Genomic DNA, 23,741 nt, shown 5'->3' with positions numbered 1-23,741 from the left:
GCAGGGGTATTGCTGAAGATAAATTCTCCAGCTCCAGTCTGATGCCTGGGGGTAATTCTAAGGTAAGGACTCTATAAATAATATATGTCTCTTACAGATTCATCGTTACCGAAGATAAGTAACTTGTTCGCTTAGTCCAATCATCAGACTGTGTAATGCTCAGTGAGGTAGTTGTTTTGAATTGACTAGGAGCAGTCATTATGTCCTGGACAACCGACTCGGAGATTTAAAGACCAGCAGGGGGTGACTAATGTAAGCCCACACACCCACTGCGCTAGCCTGCTATGCTGCCAAGTGGAAAAGGTTTGTCCGCTGTTGGATTGCACAGCACATAGACACCCTTAAACCAGAGTTCCAGTTTATTATATGCTACCTCCTTCGTTTACAGCAATCCGACTAACCAACCCTTTGATACGCCTGCACCTAGTTGCTATTGCTGCATATATGCAGAAGAAGGAGTACTGTACACTTTTCAGAACCCCTATCATCAAGGCTTTTATGAAAGGCCTTCAAAAGGTCATCTCAACTAGGGTTCCTCAGGTCCTGGTCTGAAAACTTAATGTTGTCCTTACCAGACTCATGGGCCCGCCTTTCAAACATCTACACACTTCCCCTTTACAGTTCCTCTCATGGAAGGTTGTCTTCCTTGTAACTATTACATCTTTGAGGCGTATTAGTGAATTACAGGCTCTAACACTTGAGGAGCCTTTCTTTTGTGTTCATAACAATAGTTATTCTCAGGACTAACCCTATATTCCTACTCCAAGTTCTCCCACTTTTCATTTTTTTTTGTTAAAAATTTTATTGGGGTTTTGTGCACATACATAATGGCCAAATCTTTTCCATTATAATTACAATTCCATTTTAATATCACAGTCTTTTAGTTTGCTTATGCCTAGTATTCAGTCATTTAATATACAAAGTTATTCTGGATTGATGCATTTCCCTTATATCTAAACCTAAGTCTAACCCCCAACTCCCTTCTTCCCACCCACCAGTACTGATCCCATTCAGCCCGTTTTAATCATTATATCTTAATTTGTTGCAGCTCTTCACTCTCCCACTCATGTTTTCAGGTATTCCATAGTTCTGATATCGGTCTTAGGCTGCAATTAGTCCTCTCCTTCTTAGGGGTGGTCTGGGTTCCCCTCCCTCTCATCCTGACGTTCCGGATTTCTCTGCTTCCCCTGATGTGAGCTCCGGTTCCTTTAGGCTTTCCACCAGTGTTTCCCATGCTCTGGCTCGTTCCAGTGATCCAATCCCCCTTCTGGTATTTCTGAGGAGCCCACCCCACACTCTGCCCATTTCTCTAGTTCTGTCTTCCGTATAGTAATCTTGGGCCCTGTGGGAGATTTCCAGTGTTGCGTGATCTCCCGCTTAACTAAGATCAAAGCTAAACTTGTAACCTACTAGTGACCCACAGTTGTGTGGAAACAATACCAGGAGACAATTCACAGGCGTTTTTGGAACTGGGCGCTCTATTACTTCTCCTATCATGGCAGTAACCTCCGCCCAAACATTCTGCAATTCAGGGCATGCCCTCAGCATATGTAATAATTCTGCCTCCTTTTCTCCGCATCTCGGGCAACCCATATCATCTCTTTGAAATAATGTATTGATTCTTCCTGGGGTGAGGTACGCTCTGTGTAATATGAAAAAATTAATAACCCTAAAGCGAGCATTACTCTAGGTTCTGGTGGTTCCTGTTAGAATGATTTCCCATGGTTTACCCTCTTGCGGAGCATTCAGATCTTCTTCCCATCTACTTCTTATTTTGACCAATGGTTGTGTCGAGTCCTTACTCAGGACTTCATATAAGCAGGAAACTGCTTTAATTCTACCTCCTCCTGTGCCCACATATCTGCCAGTCGCGTGTTGTGGTGGTTCGATTGATCCCCTCCCCCAGTGTCGCAGAATCGCCCCACTATCCCTGCATGGAGTAAGAAGTGTCCCTGGGGTAGTCCATAGCCCTCTCTGAAGTCCTCAAGTGGGAGAAGGTCTCCCCCATTATATAAGTCACCTATCTTCATTGCCCCTGCTTCCATCCAGTCCTCGATACCTGCCCAGTCTGCCCCTCGTGGGAGCATCCTTAAAATGGCAATGGGAAATTCCGGTGAGTATGGGAATTTGGTGTGTGTCATTCAAAGACATCGTCTTCAGCAGCGCCTGCCAATAATATCGCATCTGAGTCTACATCTGTAGCCCTGTCTATTCTTAAAAGTAGCTTCCACAATGTTTCTAAATCAGGCGAGAGCGGATACACCTCCCGTATCTGGGACTGAAGGTCACCCACCCATCTCGTCTCCGATTTTGTTTTTGGGCGGCTAGATCATATCTCAATCTGGGACTGCAAGCCCACCCTCCTCTGTTGAGCGCTGCATCGTTCTCAGTGCCACTCGTCTCTGGCCCGTGCCCCATAGAAAGGACGTCATGATAGAGTGCAAGTTTGCATGCCCGGTAGAAGGGATCCATATTGGGAGCACCGTGAAGAAATACAGTAATCACGGTAATGCTACCATCTTTAAGAGAGCTACTCTTCCCGCCAGAGACAGTGGGAGGCCCTTCCAAAATTCCATATTGGTCTTTAAGGATCTATGTGCCTTACTTAAATTCCCTTCGAATATATCCTCTTGGGAATGATATACCTTTACTTTATTCAAGACGTCTGGGCTCCCATGTGAGGGCCCCTAATCCAATCGGAGGAGCTGTGTTAATTATCAACGCGAATAGTTTCGATTTCTGCCAATTGATTTTTAAACTAGACATTTCTCCAAACTTCTCCATCATTGCTCTGGCTCCCGTCAGACCCTCCTCTATACTCCTGATAAAAAACAGGAGATCATCAGCATAAAGGGCTATGAGATGTATATTATGTCCCCGTCGAATCCCTTGATAATGTACCTCTGATCTGGCCATAGAAGCCAAAGGTTCCATCGTCAACACAGATAGTAATGGCAACGGGGGACATCCCTGGCGGGTCCCTCTCTCGACTCTACAGCCCTCTGATATCGTCTGCCCTGTTTTAACTATTGCCATTGGTCGCGCGTAAAGTAATTGTACCCATTCAGAAAAACCCTGCCCAAGCCCCGTTCTATTTGGCACACCATATAGAAACTCCCACTGAGGCGGCCTTCTCTATGTCCACCGCGAAGACCATTTCCTCTTCTATTCTTTCACCCCCTCCTGCCATGATGGCCATTAACTGCCGAATGTTAAGTGCTGTGTAGCACACAGGATAAAGCCTGTTTGGTCCTGATGGACTAGACCTGTCATTAATGGCTGGAGCCTCGTGGCCAATATTTTGCTTAGTATTTTAAACTCATAGCATCGATAATGGTCTGTAGGCTTCACATTTATCGTGGCCGTGCCTGGTTTGAGTTTGGGAACTATTAGCGCTTCTCGAGTAGAGCTTGGGAGTATACCCTCCTACAGTGCTGCCTCGTATACCTCCGTCAGTTTGGGGGCTAATTCTTCAATACACGCTGCATAGAATTCCACTGGCAGTCCATCACTTCCTGGTGTTTTACCCCTAGCTAAACCCTTGATGGATACTCTTTTTTCCTGTTCATCTATAGCGCCTCCTAGTGTTTTCGCCTCCTCAGCCTCAAGGGTGGGAAGCGGTATATCTGCCAGGTAATCCCTAATGATGTCAGCGTCCGGGCTAGTTCGAGAGCTACATAGGGTAGTGTAAAAATCCAGGAACCTCCTGTTTATATCATCCTGCCGATACAGCATACACCCCTCTATATGCTCGATCACCAGGATCAGGGAGCCCCTCTTGGCTGGGTTGGCCAGCCAGGCCAATAATGCCCCAGTTCTATCTCTCTGCATGCATGCGTGCGCTCCATATATTTTTTATAATCATAACTGTGGAGTCTCTCTGTCTGTTTGGCCACTTCCTCCTTGGCTTCCAATAATGCATGTCCCTCCTCCGGATGGCCATGCCTTCGTACCTCTAGCTCGTGTAGCGCCCTGTCGGCCGTCTCAAAGTCCGTCTCAAGGGAACGTCCTGCCCCTATTGAAGTTGCCATGCATTTGCCCCTAAGAAACACCTTGAATGCCTCCCATTCTGTGACTCGGGACCCAGACGTGTTTGCATTTGTGTAAAAATATGTCTCAATACCTTCCCTTACTTCCTCAAGGAACACCTGATCTTCTAAAGCTTCGGGTCTACGGCGCCATGTTTGTATTCTTTGGCGTATCTGTCCCCATCTTAAGTAAAGAAGGACCGGATTATGGTCCGACAGAGTCCGTGTAAGATATTCAACTATTCGTGCCTGTGCATGTAAATCTGGGGAACACAAAAACGTATCCAGTCGTATATGTAAGTCATATACCGGAGAGAAAAAGGAGTAGTCCCTTCTTTGGGGTTAAGGCACCTCCAGGAGTCAATGAGCCCCATCTATTCTGCCAATATTTAAATATCTTAGCTACTCTGCTTACTGTTGTTTCCCTCAGAGGCGGATGCGAGCGATCCTTCCCAGGGTCAGTTATGCAATTAAAGTCACCCCCAATAATTACCGAGTGTGGGAGATACGCCGCTATGCACCCATGAGCTTAGTTAAAAACACTTCTTGATCTGCATTAGGGCCATATATGCTCATTATCGCTATATCACAACCATCTAAGTGCCCCCTCACTGCCACATACCGACCTTACTGGTCGATCAGTTCCCCCGTAAACTGGTAAGGGACTCCTGCCCTAGCCCAAATCAAGACCCCTCTAGCAAAGGCAGAATACGATGTGTGAAATAATTGAGCTCGCCATCTATGTCTAAGCGCCTTACCTTCCTTTAGAGACAAGTGAGACTCCTGTAGTAAGGCAATGTGGATTCCCGCTTATTTAAGTAGGATAACATTTTGTACTGCTTGGACATGATGTGCATGCCTCTAATGTTCCATGATATTATTTTGTATATGGGATTACCAGCCATTGATATGAGTCATGTGCATCTGTCAGTGGGCCAGGGCGTCCCCCCAACCTCCCATCCTTGTGAGTGGGATTGCGGACTAGGTCACCGCATTTTGGTTTCCGGTCTCTGAGATATGTACCTCCCCTAAATATAACCTTAAAACACCCCCAACTCTCCTTCCCTAGGGCAAGTAAGAAAACTATTCTCGGCCAAACATTCACAAACAATGCCCTATTATAAGGCATGTGGGGTAGAGTTTGCCCTCTTCGCATCAGGTGGATCCGACGTCATGGCCCTGCCACCCCCTCACCCAACCAGTGCTCTGTTCCATATGTAAGTGTTTTCAGCTCGGGTGAGTCCCCCCCCTCCCCCCCCTGCTTTTCTTATTTTTTTAATACTTGCTGCTCATGAGTCAGATAATTTAATCAGCCGTAGCAGGTGTGACCACTGGTAATTCCTGGCTTGTTCGAATCAGAGTCTCTGTTGTCCTCTCTTGTAGGGGATGAAGCCCCACTGGAGCCAGGCCTGCTCAATGACGCCACGGCCGCAATAGCCCTTTCTTGCTCCTGTTGCTTCTGAGCTCTGGATGGGGCCGCGACAGTCCACCTCGTGCCCGAGTGTCCTTCTTCCCTCGCTGTTCCTGTGGGCCAATTCCTTTGGCCTGCTGATCAATCCAGTTCCAAGCCTCCTGCGGAAAGCTAAAATATAGAGCACCCATAGGGGCCACCACTCTCAGCCAGGCCAGAAAAACCATTGCATACTGGATCTCCATCTGAGGCAGCTTCTTCTTTTCCCCAAGAAAGATGATCTCTGTCGTTGGACCTCCCTGGAGAAGTCAGGAAAGAATCTGACTGTGCTATTACCAGTGGCTCCTTCTTACGGGCTCGCGCCAGTTCTCTGTCCTTATAAGATAATAGACTGGGTACCACTGGAAGCGGTGGGCCTCCAGGTGGAGGGGGGTCGAGCTGGAACCCTGTGAGCCCTCTCTAGTGCAAAATATGAGTATAAGCCCTCTGACGCCACCTCTTCCTGAACCACCTCGCCAATCTGAAACCTTGGCAGCTATGAGTGTTCCCGGGTGAAAAAATCAGAGCCTGTCTGTCAGCAGATTTTCAGTGGCTAACACACACCACCAGCTCAAATGGAATGCAGAAAAGACTGAGCTACTTTTCTTTGATGTCAAGGCCCTTTAGCGTTGAAAATCATTTTGGCCAGTTTATTCTGATCCTCCAGGTCACCAGGCTTACCCAATAAAGAATTTAGGCATTACATTTGTTTTGTACCTCAGGTCAATATTGAGAAGCAGACTTGTTTTGGACTGCTGCGTGTGCTAAGAAAGTTTTTACATTCTCTTTCTTTCTTAGCTAGGAAACAGGCAGTACAGGCCCTAATAACATCGAGGCTTGACTAAAGCAATGCATTCTACCTGGGCCTTCTGAACTATCTCACCAATAAATTGCAGATTGTTCAAAACATTGCATCCCGCACCATCTTGTTTCTCCGGTTGAGAACACGTGTCTTCACATTTGAAGGAAGTTGCACTGGCTCCTTATTAAGAAGAGGATTCTTTTCAAGTCCCTGGTACTGGTACATAAGGCCCTCCGTTAGTCTGGAGCAGGGTACCTCAGAGCAAGGATTATTCCCTATTCTCTGTCTAGATGCCTTCGCTCAGCCGACACTTTTTTGGCCACAATCCCTTGGATCCAGTGCTCCAGAACCAGAGGGAGGTCCTTTTCCTTCTCAGGATCACCAGCATGGAACAAACTAACTGTGGAGTTGCTGGCCATTTCAGCCACTGCCAAGTCTCGAAAGAAAGTGAAAACGTGTCTCTTTATTCAGAATTAATAGTTTGGTATTTTTAGTCAGTCAAATTTGGTGGGGCAGAGCATGAGGACACTAATTGAAGTAACCAAGCGCTATACACGTGCCCTTTACATTACATTACAAACAGATGCTTATGGGGTAAGTAATATATTCCTTTTATCTGTATATCAATATCTGTGGCTCCTTGAATGCCCCTCTTCTCACCATTGTTTTGATTTATTAAGACTTGCAGACCATTGTCACTGCATCTTGGCCTGTCTTCTCTTACACAATGCTAAGGAGGCTTTGTTTACCATCTATGATATCTTTCTACATCTGTCTTTTCAGGTCTGAATGGAATGAATAGCAATATATGGGAACATTTTGCTTCCGGCAGCTTTTCCCCGAGTACGTCGCCTGCGTTTCTGTCGGGGCCGGGTAATGCTGAGCTTACAAGGCTACGCCAGGAATTAGAGGAGTCCAACAGCACAATCAAACAATGGGAGGAGTCCTGGAAACAGGCCAAACAGGTACAGAACCAACACATTGAAAAGGTATGGTGCATTAAAACCAAAGAGATAAGAGCTGGGGAGCCAAAGAAGTGAAGCATAGGTGTTTGAGTCTTGGTATGGGACATGGAGTGCTCTGGAGGGAAAGAATGCCAGAAAATTAGATGGCACACTGAAGAAGTTCAGTGTTTGGGCACAAGAAGGTGAAGGCAGTAACATGGAACAGTACGAAAACAATAGAGTGCTACAATGAAAGAGAATGGAGTGGGGCACTGAAGGAGTGCATTAGAATGCAACGCATTGGAGTACACTAGAGTGTGACCCTGTGTGGTAGGGTGGTCGAGGGATATAATATGAGGATACTGCATTGGATAAAGGGCTGGGATTCTTGTGGGCGAAGTGCACTGTGGAGGTACAGGACTGGGGCGCTGGAGTTGCATACTGCCAGTAAACTGAAAATAAACAACATATTTAAAGTAAACAGGACAGTGGATTTGTAGTGTTAACTTGCATTTTACTGCTACAGAGCCACATCACTCTCTGTGGTAATCAAACAAAACCACCTAGAGACATGCATCCGGCCCAGAAACATCTCTTCCTGAGCGTGACAGATTGTATGCAGAATGCCACGCATATTAAAAACACAAGTGCTACTACTCTCCTTGGTCACTACCAAAGGGAGATATGTGAAGATATGTGTTTCTTCATACATCAATTGCCAAACCCGTCAGCAGGGTTTTACTGAAATGCTGCAGAAAATACTCTCGCTAGCTAACCAGATTGTTATTGCTGCGGTCGACTCAGCTGACCTAGCAGCCACTGGATATTGCATATATGCTGAATGTATGGCATATCCATTCAACGATCTTCATGGCTGCGACTCACAATCTAAAAACCTGAGGCACAATTAAAAATCATGATTCAGGATTATCTCCGTTTGTACAATACACTGAGGAGGAAATGTAAAAGTTTGGCGGAGCTTCTGAAAGCAGTTGGCCTCGAAGAATGGAACAGCATTAAAAACCTAGGTATCACTTATTTTATCAGTGTAGGAGTTCACAACCTGCTTTAAAAAAAAAAAAAGTTTCCTGTTTACTAGATTATAGCAGGTGCAACAACATTTACCCAGTATAGGCGAGAGAAACATTACTAGTACATTCAGAATGTGTATTACCTGGCTGTAGCTGTCATGGCTATTCATATTAAGAACAGTGTGCTTAATAAACATGTCAGATGCACATACATTGTGAAAGTAATGGATACAGGAAAAATTTGGAGTTCTTTCGCGCGAATTCTGCCTGGAGGTCCTGAAAGATTAGATCCCTTTGAGGTTAGCTATGTGGCTGCGGAAGGAGATGCCAAGGCAGTCCCTCCTGCCAAACCACTCAAAGGCGGTGGTGACCTGCGATAGGTGGGTGCAATGCCTCAGGGGTTTCTTCCATAATCCTTCCCTCCCATTCCAGGCACCAGAGAGATGTCTGCCCGAGTCTTAGAACCATCAGGGCAGCTGGTGGGGCAGTTGGCCTTAATGCAGTTAGTGTTGGGGATATTTCTCTCACAGTAGCAGCAACTCCAGCTTACAAATGGGATCTGTGGGAATGTGAAGCCAACCGTTAAGAACCAGATGATAGGATGCCTCATAGTATGAGGTCACATCTATCATTGCCAACCCACCATCGTAACTTGACGTGCAACATTTTCCAAAAGCCACCCTATGTGCCCCCCCCCCCCACATAAACATGGTAAGTAGTCTGTTGAAGGTGGTGAGGAATGTCCTCAAGAGATAGAAGGGCTAATCTTGGAGTAGGTATAGAATTATAGGAAGAGTAACCATCTTAAGCAATGTCACACAAATATCTATGATTTTTACCCACAGGTAATAGAAACCAGAATAAGTAACAGTTTAGCCTGTCCGACTTGCCCATCTGAGCGTCTTTCCCATGTGTCCCAGTGGGAATAGTTCCGTCTTGCTTCAGTTGACCTACAAGCCAGAGTCATTGCCAAATAAGTTAGGATGTCCATTATGATAGGGCCAGACACTGCAGGTTTATCCACATAAAATGGCAGGTCATCTGCGTAGAGGGAAGCCCTATGTTAATATGTGTCCCACCACTTAAATCTTGTCAAATAGTCATTCAGTCTCAGCAAATGTGCTAAGGGTTGACCGCGAAGGTGAAAAGCAGAGGTGACTGTGGGCACCTCAGCCACGTAGCTGTCCGTAGTTGGAAGGGCGAGGACGCTGCCCTGTCAGACACAGGCTGATGGTGTATTATACAGGATTTTGATGTAGGAGTGATATGTGGGTCCATACCACAGGTACTCCAAAAGGGAAAAGAGGTAGGCTATTGAAGGTGTTCTCAGAGTCTATTAACAATAAAACCAGTGGGCCTTGCAAGTGGCCATCAATCAATATTGCATTATGGAGGCAACTCGTATTATGTCTGGGGTAAACGATGTGGCAAAAAAACAGTCTAGTCTAGATGTACTAAATCACAAATTACAGGGGTGCTGATTTTCCAACCTTTAGTATAGCCATTATATGGGATTCCTCAAGGTTGCAGAGAAGGGAAACTGAGGCTCTGGCCTCCACATACAAGTTCAGCAGAGGCTGGGCAAGAATGGAAGCCTGGCACTTGAACTCAATGAGGAGGCTGTAGGGGCCAAAGATTTGCCTTTTGCCAGCTGGGAAATGGCATGTACTACCTGGCCAGTGGTAAGTCATCTAATGTGATGCGCTAGCTTGGTGTTAGTTGCGGATAGTGTAGAGATGTGCAGAAGTCCTGACCATTAGTCGATGGTGTAAAAGAGGGGTCAGCATATAGAGAAGCATAAGCCGCAAACGTCCCTTGAATTTCCTGGTTAATGTAATAGTCCTGTTCACATCTGCGATGTGAGTAATGGGTGTATTTATTGTCCCTGCGGCTGAGCCAGTGCAGTTCATATGGCTTACTTTCGGAGGATTGCCATATTTCCTTTGCCTCATCTAGTTGAGTATGTCACAGCTCTTGGGTGGCCATAGTAAGTCTGTGAAGGGATATCGGAGAGCCAGTTTGTGTATAATCCGTCTCAGCATCAGCCACTGGTTCGAGGTTCAATGGTACAAATCTCACTTGTGGTAGGCTAACTTTGAAATTATTTCACCACATGTCCACCGCCTCATAGGCCCAACACAAGGTTCCAGATGAGCCCACAGAACGAGTATTTTTTGGAAGTAACAGGTGGATATTGCTCTTAGCTTGTCTAAGAAGTGTATTTTAGTCAACCACCAAGTATCTAGTTTCCACAGCAGTGGGGACCCAGGGTAATCTCCTTGGATATGGAGTTCTACCAGAGCGTAGTCGGACAGACGCTGTGCATGAAGTTTGATAGTCACCTATGCGGTTGAGACAAGTATATGGAACAAAGAAATAATCATGGAACTGCAGCGCGTTATGGACACCATAGAAAAATGTGTATTTCCGCTGAGTATGGTTAGATTGTTGCCAAACTTCACAGAGATCCAAGGCTCTGCAAAAATGAGCCAGTATACTGCGAGTGGGCAGTGTTGAGGATGGTGGCCCTGTCCTGTGCAGGATCACATCAGCCAAGCCATTGAAATCACTCCCTGCTATCAGGGGACCTTTCAGTGCAGATAATAGGGCAGTACTAAAATGAGGGAAGGTTTGTGTCAGATGTGAAGGGGGGAGATGGAACAAAAGCATCAAAGGGGATCCTCTAAATGTGACTGCTGCCCAAGTTTAACAGCCCAGTCTTGTCCGCCTTGATGTGGTCTGTCAGGAAGGGAAGGTGTGCATTAACAAGGGTAGTGACTCCTCTGGAGCTTTTGTGGAATTCTGCGTGGTACACAATCAAGCCATATTTTTATGGCATCTGTAGTCACTCTCTAGCAAGTGTCTCCTGAAGCAGAAGTATGTCTTCCCCCAAGCTGTTTAGCTCTCTTGAGGGTGACACCGGACTTAATCTTGTTTAGAAGTCCATTGACTTTCCGAAGTAAGGTATCGTAGAGGACCAGTTGTGTTATACATTAGGACAACATCTCATGGAAAATGATCACAGCCTTGAGAAGTGTATCTGACAAACATACCACCAACAAGATACATTTAACAATCCCATCCCTCTGCTCCATACTTTGAACCATGAAGTACCTGTCGAACAACTGGGGACGATATCCTGTGACCCGGACCTCAATTTGCTGTCTGGCTAACACTGAAAATCCTAACTAAGTAATTTCACAAACGGTGATGGCAGACAATACATATATGTCCAAGATTTAGTCGCATCCAGGCCCACAAGTAGAGAATCTGTGCAGCCAAGAGAGAAATTGTAGCTACTCCAGACTTGACTGTTATCAGAGGGTCAGTTCAGGGTAGCGTTTGGTCCCAGTGTCCCAGCCAGTCCAACATGCCACCCTCTCACCGGTTTACTTTGGTCGTCCCGCCTTCTCCCATTCGGAAGAGAATTTCTCTCTTCCCCCCCCCCCCCCCCCCCCCCTGCACCATCCCTCAGTCAAACATTTGCCTTGAGACATCCTGTTCCAATGTCTTAGTTTCCTGCCATTGAAGATATTATCGGAAGGGCTGCTTCTCCACCCTACCTCACGCTTGTTCCGGAGAGTCAAAGAAGAAAGATTTGGAATGGTGAATCACTTTAAGCTTCACCAGGAAGAGTGGCTTGTATTGAAGCCCCATTGCTTTGATTTTTTGTTTTACTGAATCAAATGTTTTCGATTATTTTTGCAGCAGTCTAGTATAGTCAGGAAAAAACATGATGTTTTGAGAAATATATTTGATTTATTTTCAGGTTACAGCCCTACTCAAGACCAGGTCCCGATCATGGTAGCTAAAGAATCTTGCAGGCAGATCCAGTCGTGGCCCTGATGCACTAGTTCAAGGACGAAATACAGAGAGAGTGCTTGTCTCGAGATAATGGCCAGAGACAGGAAACGAATGGGGTTGACTCCTTCATCCCCCTCTGAAAAGCCTATGAATCGAAGATTGTTCCAGCGAAAGTGGCCACCAACGTCTTCTACTCAAAAGGCTAGATCTTTGGATTCCGTCACAAGACAGGTCACCATGGAGTTTAGCGCATTCACAGTGTCCTCTCTATTTCAAATATCTGTCCTTCCACCTTGGTTTCTCTCTTGACAGTGTTGCGTAGATCCTGGCGGATTAAGCCTGAATCAGATGGGACCAGATCACCCCTATCTACCTAAGGATATGTGCTAAGGGATTCACAGCCATTTGTTTACCCGCTCTGTGGCGCTCTTGAGTGTGGCATACCATCCAGGCTCTCAAGAGTTCTTGGGTCTGCACAGTCCTCACATCTGCGGGGATAGTCTGACGGCTGGAGTACAGGAAGGTCTCATTGATGTGCCCAGGTAGCAAGCCTGCGTATCGCTAGCAATGAGGGTGCAGCAGCAGCGCAAGAAGTACGCCAAAGAATAGCGCTCATGTTGGGAAGTCTCTACAGTTCATGCCCAGCTGGCAGAAGTCAGAGCAAGCGTTGCTCACAGCAGCAGGGTCGCGATCTTAGGCTCACACTACTCCAGGCTGCCATCCTACTTCCAACACCACTCAGGTAGGCTGCTTCAGGCTTGGGATCTGTGCGGCCGCGAGGGAGCAACAGAAGGTCTCTCTGGGATCAATTGCGGCATCTCCGGGATAGCTAGCACACCGGGAACAAAAGGCAATAACCCATAGCGATAGCATGAAGTATGTTGCGGGCCGGTTTTGAAGCGTTTCTAGAAAATGTCTGCTACGTTTAATTTCTCAGCCATGCCCCCAGGGTTTACACTCTTCGCTGGTCTTTTCTGCAGCAGCAACAATAATACCCTCAGAGTCCACAATATCCTTTCCAGCAATGGGCATCAAAGCTGAAAAGAACCTCATCAAAGCCTCCTTCTAGAATTATGCACTCTTCTGGCGCAAGACAATAACTGCTTAATACCCCCTGCATCTCCATTCCACCCTAACCACCTCTCATTACCCCCTCCAGTTGGGGGAGCGGTACCCTTGCACGTGGCATAGTAGGTTTCAATTACAAGAGACAAGCGGGTGTCAGGTTTGTGAAGATAGTGGCTACTTTGTGTTTCAAGATCATTCCACCTCCATTTCCACCAAAACCAAATTCAAAGTACCATCTTTATAAACTCAGGAAAGTAACTCCAATTCTGTTGATAAAAAGGGTGATTGAACAAGTTCCATTGGATCTGAAAGGTCTAGGAATTTACTGCTGATAATTTCTACTTCAGAAAACGGTCAAAAACAAGAATTCAGACCGACACTAGATCTACGATACACAAATGTATCAAGAGGGAACAATTCTGAATGCTAGCCCAACGTCCCATACATCCAGATCTACGCCAAAAACAATTGTGTGCAATAATTCATTTTTCCACACCCCGAAAGCTCAACTCCACAGAAAATTCCTCCGATTTCTAGTCCCTATCAGTACACCGTACTACCCCTAAGCCTAAAATCAGCTTCACACACTTGTTCTAAATGTCTGGCAGTGGTAGCAGTCTACTTGAGAAGAAATTAATATTAATGTATCCCCACCTGGACAACTGGGTGCTAAAAGCTCGTAGCCAGGAGAAAGTGAAACGGGATTACATAACCACAATAAAGTTGTTGAACAAACACGGAAACTACATTTACAACACAGACAAAACCACGCCTTCCCTTACCAAGTAAACGTTAACAAGCATTTGCCTTTACCACGCATATATGCGTGGTAAAGGCAGTCAGCTCTCTAGATTCAGAGTGGATGGGCGGGGAGAATGGAAGGAACAGGAAGCGGCTTGATGAGTGGGCTGGGTACATTTTTGGGCTGGGGTCTAGGTTTAATGTCTCAGGGCTGAGATGTCAGGGTAGTTTTTAGTGTTTGGTCAGTTTTAGGGATCAGGGCGGGGGTCTGGGGTGTTTTTAAGGTTGGGGTCGTTTTCAGGGCTATGGGCCAGTTTTGGGGCAGAGGGCTGGGTTATTTTAGGGCTGGGGTCTGGTTATTTTTGTAGGGCTTGGAGCCGGTTTCAGGGCTGGGTATTTTTATGGCTGAACTAAATTTGTTATAAAGGCATGTGCGGTAAAGACGCAGTCATGGTGAAGACTGCACTGTTAAGGCATGCGATATAATTGGATGCATGGTTCCGTCATAAAACAGACCAACAACCTAGGCCTTCAGGTCAACAAACAAAAGCCAACTGCAACACTGGTTCAAAGATAGTCTGACCTAAAAGCAATGGGGACACCATAAAGGCAACAACGTTTCCTTCGGATGATAAAGTGAGTTTCATCTATCCAGAACAAATGCCTTGTCCTAAAATAACTTCATACCCAGCTGCCAAGCAGATAACCTCCCTATTAGGCTTTATGGCTTCTTGCATACATATTGGCCTGATTGCACTGTTGTGTATTTGAATAGGTATTTATAGAGCGCTACTGTCACTCTGAAAGGAGCATCCTGGCGCTGTGTGGGCGAGAGTTAGGTGACAAGAACGGGCCCGATATGAGCGATGAGCAGATTTCATCTGAGGATCCGAAGATCCAGGTCTTCAAGGCCTTTCTAAACTGAGTTTCTGTTTTATGAGAACTCTCCAACAACGTTTAGAGGACCAGTGACGTCAGAAAGAAAATAGTTGACAAGATAACCTAATTCTGAAAATAGAAGCAAAACAATCACTGGCTTATAGGGACAATTTTTCAAAAACCATTCTATCTCAAATTATAGTAACAGATACCTCCCTTGTGTGATGGGGAGCTCATCTGCAAGATCTGACAATTCAGGGGCAGTGTACAGAGGGAAAATAAATTGTACCACATGAACTACCTTAAACTCGGAGCGGACCATCTAACTCGCAAAGCCTTCTCATGTCTCTGAAAGCATCATTGACTATTCAAATACAAACAGACAACTCCACCACCATGCATTATTCAAACAGACAAGGAGACGCCAGATCAAGAACACTTTTGCTGCAGGCTCAGTCAATCTAGAATTGGCTTTGAACAACAGTGTAAATCTGACAGTAGTACACAGTCTAGGGAAAATAAATGTCCAAACAGATTTTCTCAGCAGATGGTACGAAGGTGCTCATGGATAGGTACTGCAGGACGAAGTTTTAAACAATATTTTTGAAGACTGGGGAACACCTTCGATAAACCTCTTTGCAACAGCAGAAAAGAAATACATCCAGACTACCAGAACAATGAACTCTAGGGAATGCACATTTGATCAAGTGGTTGAAGCCATTTTTTAATGCTTTTTTACTGAAGGCATTTATGTACACTTTTCAAGATTGGCCGAGACCATGGTGGTACCCGCGCTTGATACAAATATCTATACAACCACACAATAGGCTGCTGTACAGTCTGGACCTGCAAACGAGAATTCACTCAGCTGTTGCATCATTGAATTTGGCTGCATGGCTGCTGAAGTAAGACAGTATCGCCACTTAAATCTCTCACAAGACTGTATGGAGATCAAAAAAGAAGCAAGTCGTCCCTCCACAAGATTGTTGTTCCTTAAGGTGGAAGAGATTTTGTATTTGGTGTCAAGAAGCAGCACACAATCCTATCACTAAAAGTGAATTTATCTTAGTTTATTAATTTATCTCAAACAAAGTTTCAAATCTCATCAGTAAAAGTTTTTCTGGTAGCCATTACAGCATACAGAACATCTCCAAATTAATTATCTTAAAAATAAGTTTCTCCTTGGATTAGACCTCCTTCCCCACCTTGGGAGTTAAAGAGTGTTTGATCAAAAATGGCTCACCTTCTGAGCCCATACACAAGGCTACATTGCAGCATTTATCATTGAAGATAGCCTTCTTAATAGCTATCGCTTCTGATAGAATAGTAAGCGAAGTACAATCTTTATCTGCAATAAATCCTTGAATTGCAGTCTTTATCTAAAATAGATTCTTACACTATTTTCTACTCGTATAGGGTTTTAATGAGTACCCTTACTTTATTCCTCCTTAAAGTAGTTTAAAATTCTCTTCTTAATCAGACTATTACTCTCCCTACCTTCATTCAACACCTGCAGAACGTGCCCTACACTCTCTAGATATCAGAAGGGCTCCCTGTTTCTATTTAGACAAAATGAAGGAAATAAGGGAAACAAATTAACTTCTCATTAATTGCGATCAGATTAGAGTGGGCAGGTCCACACCCAAAAATCCATAGCTAGACGGAGAGTTTCATGTATAACTTTCGCAATCAATTAGCAGACCACTGCCTGGCAAACCTAGAGCTCATTCTATCAGAGGGAAAGCAGCTACTAGAGCTTGGATTAGATATTTACTAGTAGCTGACATATGTAAAGGAGCTAAATGAAAATAACCAATTCACAAAAAATTATCTCTTGGATTCTGACACTTAAATAGATGCTAAAAGGAACCCATATTAAATCCATCTAGAGTATTTTTAATCTATATTATCTATGACACACATTCTTCCAGTATTTTTTCAAGCAATTCTCTTTAAGCTGTCCAACAGCCGGTTTCGAAAGAAAGTTTTAAACTTGCTATTCTATTCTCATGTTTATGACTATCAGTGAAGATTCTATGATGCAGAAGAAAAGGTTACTTACTGGTCCTTGTTCTGCATCGTAGAAATCTTCATTGAAGTTACAAAAACCCACCCTTCTCCTTGGTTAAATAAGTTTGGGTAAGTTGGAAAGCAAATAAACAGTATAAAACTTTAACACTTATTTTATCATAAAAAGGAACTGGCTTTGTATGTGTGCCTTTACCATGCATTGCAATTATTGGGAAGGTAAAAAATGATGGTATATATTACCTACTGCGGTTGCCAGTAGGTTGTCCTAGTTAGGACCGTGTTTCCATAGAAAAAGCCTTTTTTGACTTGCCTTTAACTTGGGCGTCGTTTGACAAATCATAACATAATTTCCCCCCAAAAATGCACTAAGAATTGTAGTTTTGCACGGAAAGTTTCAGGGTGATCTGTCAAGCAGGGTCGAAGAAAGGGGGGGGTCAAAAAAAGTGTTTCCCATGTTAATTCCCCTAGAGTCTTTGACACGATAACTGCATGAACAATGCTGAATTTAGTAGAAAGGTAGGTTTTGGTTCGCAGATTTCACTTTTTGTTTTTTTGGTGTAAATCCGTTCAGTAGTTTCTGAGAAGTTAATTTAAATCCAAATTGATACATCTACGATCGCAACTAATTTGCAGTTATTTTACGACAATATGCACGCCAATAGAAATGCTGTAATTGGCTGGCCGCAACCGGAGCAGAAAGTTGCAGCTGTCATTTTTCGTTATCGCCACATGGGACCTCAAAAACCATTGAGCACCTTATAAATATGATGCATTTTTGAATATTTGAACTAATGGCGTGCATCATGTACTTTTGTAATGGAGAAGTGCATGATCCTTAGTACTTGGGTGTACTGATATTATAAGAACACTTGGAAACAAGCATTGTGCACGTCAAAAATGAGATGAAAAATTAAACTAAACTGCTGCACTTTTGTGCAAATGTAGGATAGACCATCCTTATATGGACAGGGTGTGGAACAGGTACATAGCACTCATTATGGGTTTGGATAGGGGGGTGTCTCCGAGGGTGAAAGGAGCTGTGTCGTGTGCCTTATGTGTATGTGTATGTATAGAGAGAAGCACGAGTTGGAAATAACAGTTTACACCTGAATACCAAGTACAGATTTTTATAAGAATCATTCCTGAAAGATCCTTGAGGGCACATATACATTGATTTATACAAGCAACATTTTCATAAAATGAATGTTTTATGACAACAAATAGGTATTGTTTGCGATTATACTTTTCTTGCTTAAATTAAGGAAGTAGTTAATAATGTAACTATAAATGAATGTGCAATTTGGAATCATACAATAGTTATGTTGAAGTGAAAATTCATAATACTCACATGGAAATGAGATGCTTTTAAAAGAAATGGACTGTTTGGTGATTAGATCTATACTGATAGAAACATGGTGGGACGGATTTGCCAATGTGGAATGAAGGAAATTGCCGCTCTAGTGTTACATGGGTCATCAAAGTGGAGGAAGGACTGGCAATAAATTGTTGCACAATGCAGTTGAAGGTGTCAGCCGAAACGCATCGGTCATGTTATTTTAATTATTTAGTGCTCTTGTGAGCTTCTTGGAGTTAGCACGTGAAAATTGAAACATAAATAAAGAGGAATCAAATCAAGACCTCTTGGATGCGGGTATTCCATGCTGTGCCGCTGCATTTGGGGTTTTGAAATTGAACGCCGTGAAGAAGTACGTGTGCGTGTGTATGTGATATATATATATATATATATATATATATATATATATATATATATATATATATATATATATATATATATAGATAGATAGATAGATAGATAGATACATACTTAGGGCAAACCTAAAGTTAAATGTCAGTTAAAACATACTGTTTTAAACAAAGCCACTAAAATTCACCACTTATAGTTATGTCAAGTAACTATAACTTGCACCCAGCAGTGCACAGTGTTATCGATGATATAAGTTCAACTATTGCAGTGATATTTTCAATGTCATACAACTTGTTATGAACGATGTTATATGGGAGGTAAATAGCAGTGCATGGCAAGGGCGCAAGTTAGTTACTTTAGAGCTGTTGAATTTCAGTTTTGTTAATTTAAAACAGTGTCTTTTATATAATATTTTCACATACCCGCAACGTCCCGTTAACCATATTATTTTCAGTGGATTTCTTAGGTTTTATGAAATGCAAAGTCACATATTATTGCAATCCCTAATTAGAACGTCACTTTAACCTTTGATTTTTTTTTTTCATTGATTGTCTGTTTTTTTATGTAAAGTAAGATGTCAGGTGCATTCGCGGCTTGGGTTGGGATCAGGAATATGGTAAGCTCTCCTGGGGTCAGAACCAATTTCACCAAATGCATTATAAACGTACCAGAGTGGATGAAATACAACTGCCTGAACCTTCACTCTAACAAGACGGAAGTGTTGATATTTGGAAACAGGAACTCCCCCTGGGGCTCCACCTTGTGGCCCTTAAAGTTTGGTCTCACACCAACCAACCTCGCAAGAAACCTGGGTTTCTTCTTAGACGACAAACTCAACAAGGCAACACAGGTAAACACAGGCAGCTCCTCCTGCTTCCATTTACTTTGAATGCTTAAAAAAATCTTCAAATGGATTCCCCAGAACTACTCGAGCCCTCATCAGAAGCAGACTAGATTATGGCAACGCACTATACGCTGAAATCTCTAACCACCTCCTCCATCAACTTCACACTGTCCCGAAAGCCGTAGCAACACTCATCCTAGACCTCCCACGTCACAACCATATTACCCCACACCTCTGAGAGCCCCACTCACTGTCTATACACAAATTCTGCCTATTCAAATTCCTCACGCACGCATACAGGGCACTGCACAACATAGGACCAGTGTACCTTAATAGCTGGCTTAAGCTTCCACAAATGCCCCAGACTCCTATGCTCTAACTCTCACTCGCACACACACCCTCGTATCTACAAAAGGAGAAAGGGGGGGGTCTAGTTTTTTGACACAGCGCACCCAAACCTAGAATGATCTCCCTCTATACATTAGGGCCTATCCTCGTTTCTTGAATTCTGCAAGAAACTGAAGACCTGGCTCTTCAAATAGCTACCAGTGGGCTACTCACTCACCACTCCAGCAGACCCATACCTATACACCTGCTCCAGCATCTGGATACCCTACTAGGTGATAAGATACTCTTTACAAATTCAGCTAACTTAACTCTTTTGGATGTGGGGGATATACAAATGTTTTAACCTTAACTACTGAACGGATTACACTAAAGCACGCTTTCTGGAACAGGATCTAGCTTCTGCCACATCCGCCTTTTTGGCTGCACTGGTATTTAATTTTCATATGGTACATTGCATGTGGAGAATCAGGTGGATAAGACTTTGTGGTAGATTTTGTTAAGATTCGTCAAACGGTGCAAAAGTTATTAGCTAACCAAAAAATCTATTTCCTATGGAAATGTGTTCCTAAATATGTGTGTGTGTGTGTGTGTGTGTGTGTGTGTGTGTGTGTGTATACATATATGTGTGTATATATGTGTGTGTGTGTGTGTGTGTGTGTATATATATATATATATATATGTGTGTGTGTGTGTATGTGTATATATATATATATATATATCCAAAAGAAATTGCTCCCACAAGCGGAGATCCACACAGGTAGGTTTTTATTCTCCCTTTTATAGTGCTTGAAACTGCAGCCTCCGAAGCAAGAACCAAACAGCCAATAGTATCATTTCGCCGACGCGTTTCAGGATGATTCCCTTAATCATGGCGATACTTTCCAAAGCAAGACTGTTCCTTCACCTGGTTATAACATTGTAATCCCGCCCAGTGGGGGGAACTCACAAGGAATTCTGGTTCTTTGAGTTCATGTTGTCGCTACAGTGAGCGTGTCTCGTCAAATCTGTTTTTCTGTTCTTAAAACACCACAGTGGGTTGGCTGTACAGTCCCGCTCCCAAAGGCTGCCATTTTGTGTTCCAAGTACGGGCACTACCTCCCAAATTGGCGGAGACTTCCAGTTCTGTCTCTCAGGGACCGCTGCTATGCGGAGGGGCTCTCCAGCGGCCGGGGGCCAGCCGCTCATACATCCAAACAAAATTGCTCCCACAAGCGGAGATCCACACAGGTAGGTTTTTATTCTCCCTTTTATTGTGCTTGAAACTGCAGCCTCCGAAGCAAGAACCAAACAGTCAATAGTATCATTTCGCCGACGCGTTTCAGGATGATTCCCTTAATTATGGCGATACTTTCCAAAGCAAGACTGTTTCTTCACCTGGTTATAACCTTGTAATCCCGCCCAGTGGGCGTAACTCACAAGTAATTCTGGTTCTTTGAGTTCATGTTGTCGCTACAGTGAGCGTGTCTCGTCAAATCTGTTTTTCTGTTCTTATAAAAGGGAGAATAAAAACCTACCTGTGTGGATCTCAGGATGTGGGAGCAATTTCGTTTGGATATATATATATATCTGCACATCTTATAAAGGTCCTAAGTTAGTTTTGGCACACTGCAGGATAGATGATTGGTGGTACTGCTGCCATAGTGCGTAAGGCTTTCGGGTGGTAAAACCGAGCAATTTGAGTTGATCTGCTTCTGATGGTACAGAAGAACAATGTAGAATCTGACATCAGCGTGCAGGAGTGGTACCTATATGGTGCTCTGTTACATTTCTTCTAGAGCAGTGCAAGGCTGTCGCAGAGTCAGACCATGCCAACTAACAACATTGGATTTATTGCTTTAAGATTTCCAAGTCCAGTCCGGTGGCTTGAAATATTCTAGGGATGAAGAATGAGCAGTTGGATAGAAAAGCTATTACAAAAGGTAAGTAACTTGGTCTCCTGCACCTGGATATCACCAACCCAAATGAAAGAGGAATTGGGTAGAGACAAATGTGCAGGCCTCAGCTTTTACAACAGAGTCTGCAGTCTCACTCCTCTATTCACCAAATGGCAGAGTTCATGAAGACTAATGAGCTGCTCCTTGCTCCCCAGAAAGCTTCATAGGCTATCTAAAGGGGCCCTGTGGTCACGCCCCTCGCTTCAGTGTCTGTCTTCTCCCTCTTGCTACAGGAATGTAAGGAATAAGCTGTCTGGCAGCACAGTCCTTTCTCTCCAATTTGTGCAAAGCTAGACTACAGGCATCTGAATTGATCCCACGGCCTATATTAATTTTGCTCACAATTTCACACAAATGTATGTACCACACAGGCCCCACACACTAACGCACTTGCATTAGTGTGTGTAAGAAGAATTAGTTTACACAAGTGGGCAAACAGGCCTTCACTTTAGCCAGATAAAAATGTCTGGTTAGCCTACTACAATCTTAAAGCAAGGTATGCTGCCACCACCGCTCAAAGCTAAACCAAATGTCAGGAACAGTAGTTCTGTGTCTTAAATAAAGGCATCCTGGGTGCCCCCTTACGGTCACAGGATAAGTCTACAACGTCTCATTATCGGACAGGCTTAGACCAGTTCGCATGCAAGATTAGTGAGAGACAGAGCCAAAAATAGCAAACATTTTCAATGCAATAGGTCTCGCCTATGTGAGAGTTTAGGCTAATGGCATTGTAAATGATAATGCCTTTTATGTATGTGTTTTTAAAACCAATACACATAATAGTACATTGTTATTTATAATGCTAATAGCTCAAACTCTCGCAAATGTGAGACCACTTTAATCCTGGCCGCACCCCTTCCTTTAGATGCTGCTCGCCATATATCGGTTAGTGAGTAGCGTCTAAAGAAAGGGGCAAGGCCAACATTAATGTGAAAGCGTGGTATCCAGAGCTTTCACCCAATATTTTTTTTTTAAATAAAAAAAGGTTCTGTTGTGCAGATGCTAAAGTTAAGGCGTACAGCACTGGAAAATTAAATGAATAAGTGCATCCGCTATAGATTAATCAAATAAGCTCGTCCCCTATAGTTAAAGCGGACCACGTTGCAAGTTAAATAAGTGCAGCCGTTATAGGTAAAGCGGAACCGCAGCCACTACAATTAAAAATATAAAAGCGGGCGCTGTGCTGCCTTGTAGGAAAGCACATCGTGGGTGGAATAGTGGAAGATCATTAAAGAAAATATTGCTCAAAGACTAGATAAAGCAGACCGTGTAACAATACCAGAAAAAAGTCCAGTCCTTATGGGAGGTTGTAATTGCAGACAATGCGGTACCAAGGAGGGATTACTAAGCCTATATGACAATAGACAAGCGATTAAATGATATACGTCATTTAGTTAACTCTCCTTTCATATGACAATTATTAAAAATATGGATTTTATGAATAATTTAATTATTACAAATCAATGCAAGTGAATAGAATAGGAATTGTTGGCGGACCCAGATTGAGGTTTTTGACACTCCTGTATACTCTTTTTATACACTTTCTGATTGTATGTATAAAATTTCAAGCGGAGTTAAATGATGTAATCGACGATTATTTTATTAAAATGAACGAACTGATTTTAAAATATGTCTTGTAAATGATGTGGGACTTTTTACGTATTTTTTTTATGTGCTTTTATGGTCTCATTGATTTAGATCGAATAAAGTTGATTGATTGATTGATTGAAACTAAGCCTATTTATCAATCAAAAGCAACAATTTCGAAAGGCCCGTAATGGGAGCAATTTGAAAAGATGGGCGAAGCTTCTATTCCATACCTCAATACAGCAAGCCTCGCTGAGCAGCGCATGCGCTGCCCAGGCTCAACCTAAAATGTCAGGATACCAGATACACTTCAGTCAGGCACTTAGGGCAGAGGAACACACCTGTGATTTCCGTCCCTGCAGTTTGCCATGAAAAGTTCAATGTTCTTTGTTAAAGCATTTTGACTTTATATTTTTTGACATCACTAAACTGTTAACCTGACACTAAAATGGCAATACAGTGGCTTCCCACTTCTGCTGCTGGGATACTGCACACAGAATAGGTGTACTCAATGGCGCCATTCCCATGTAGTGCCAGCTGATCTC

At 43.6% G+C, this 23,741-nt stretch overlaps 1 protein-coding gene across 6 annotated transcripts in view; it reads left to right on the top strand.

The window, feature by feature from the left end:
- UNK (unk zinc finger) overlaps nucleotides 1-23,741 on the top strand; it is a 683,439-nt gene that overhangs the window by 615,234 nt on the left and 44,464 nt on the right. For all 6 annotated transcript variants that reach the window (XM_085616970.1, XM_085616969.1, XM_085616974.1 and 3 more), the window contains exon 14: nucleotides 7,064-7,245. In XM_085616970.1, coding sequence (XP_085473096.1) covers nucleotides 7,064-7,245 — 182 coding nt within the window. The remainder of the gene's footprint in view (nucleotides 1-7,063; nucleotides 7,246-23,741) is intronic.

The sequence above is a fragment of the Triturus cristatus genome, chromosome 7 (assembly GCF_964204655.1).
Source record: "Triturus cristatus chromosome 7, aTriCri1.1, whole genome shotgun sequence".
Lineage (NCBI taxonomy): Eukaryota > Metazoa > Chordata > Amphibia > Caudata > Salamandridae > Triturus > Triturus cristatus.
Note: the sequence above shows the minus strand (reverse complement) of the source record. Positions and strands in the feature narration are given on the sequence as shown.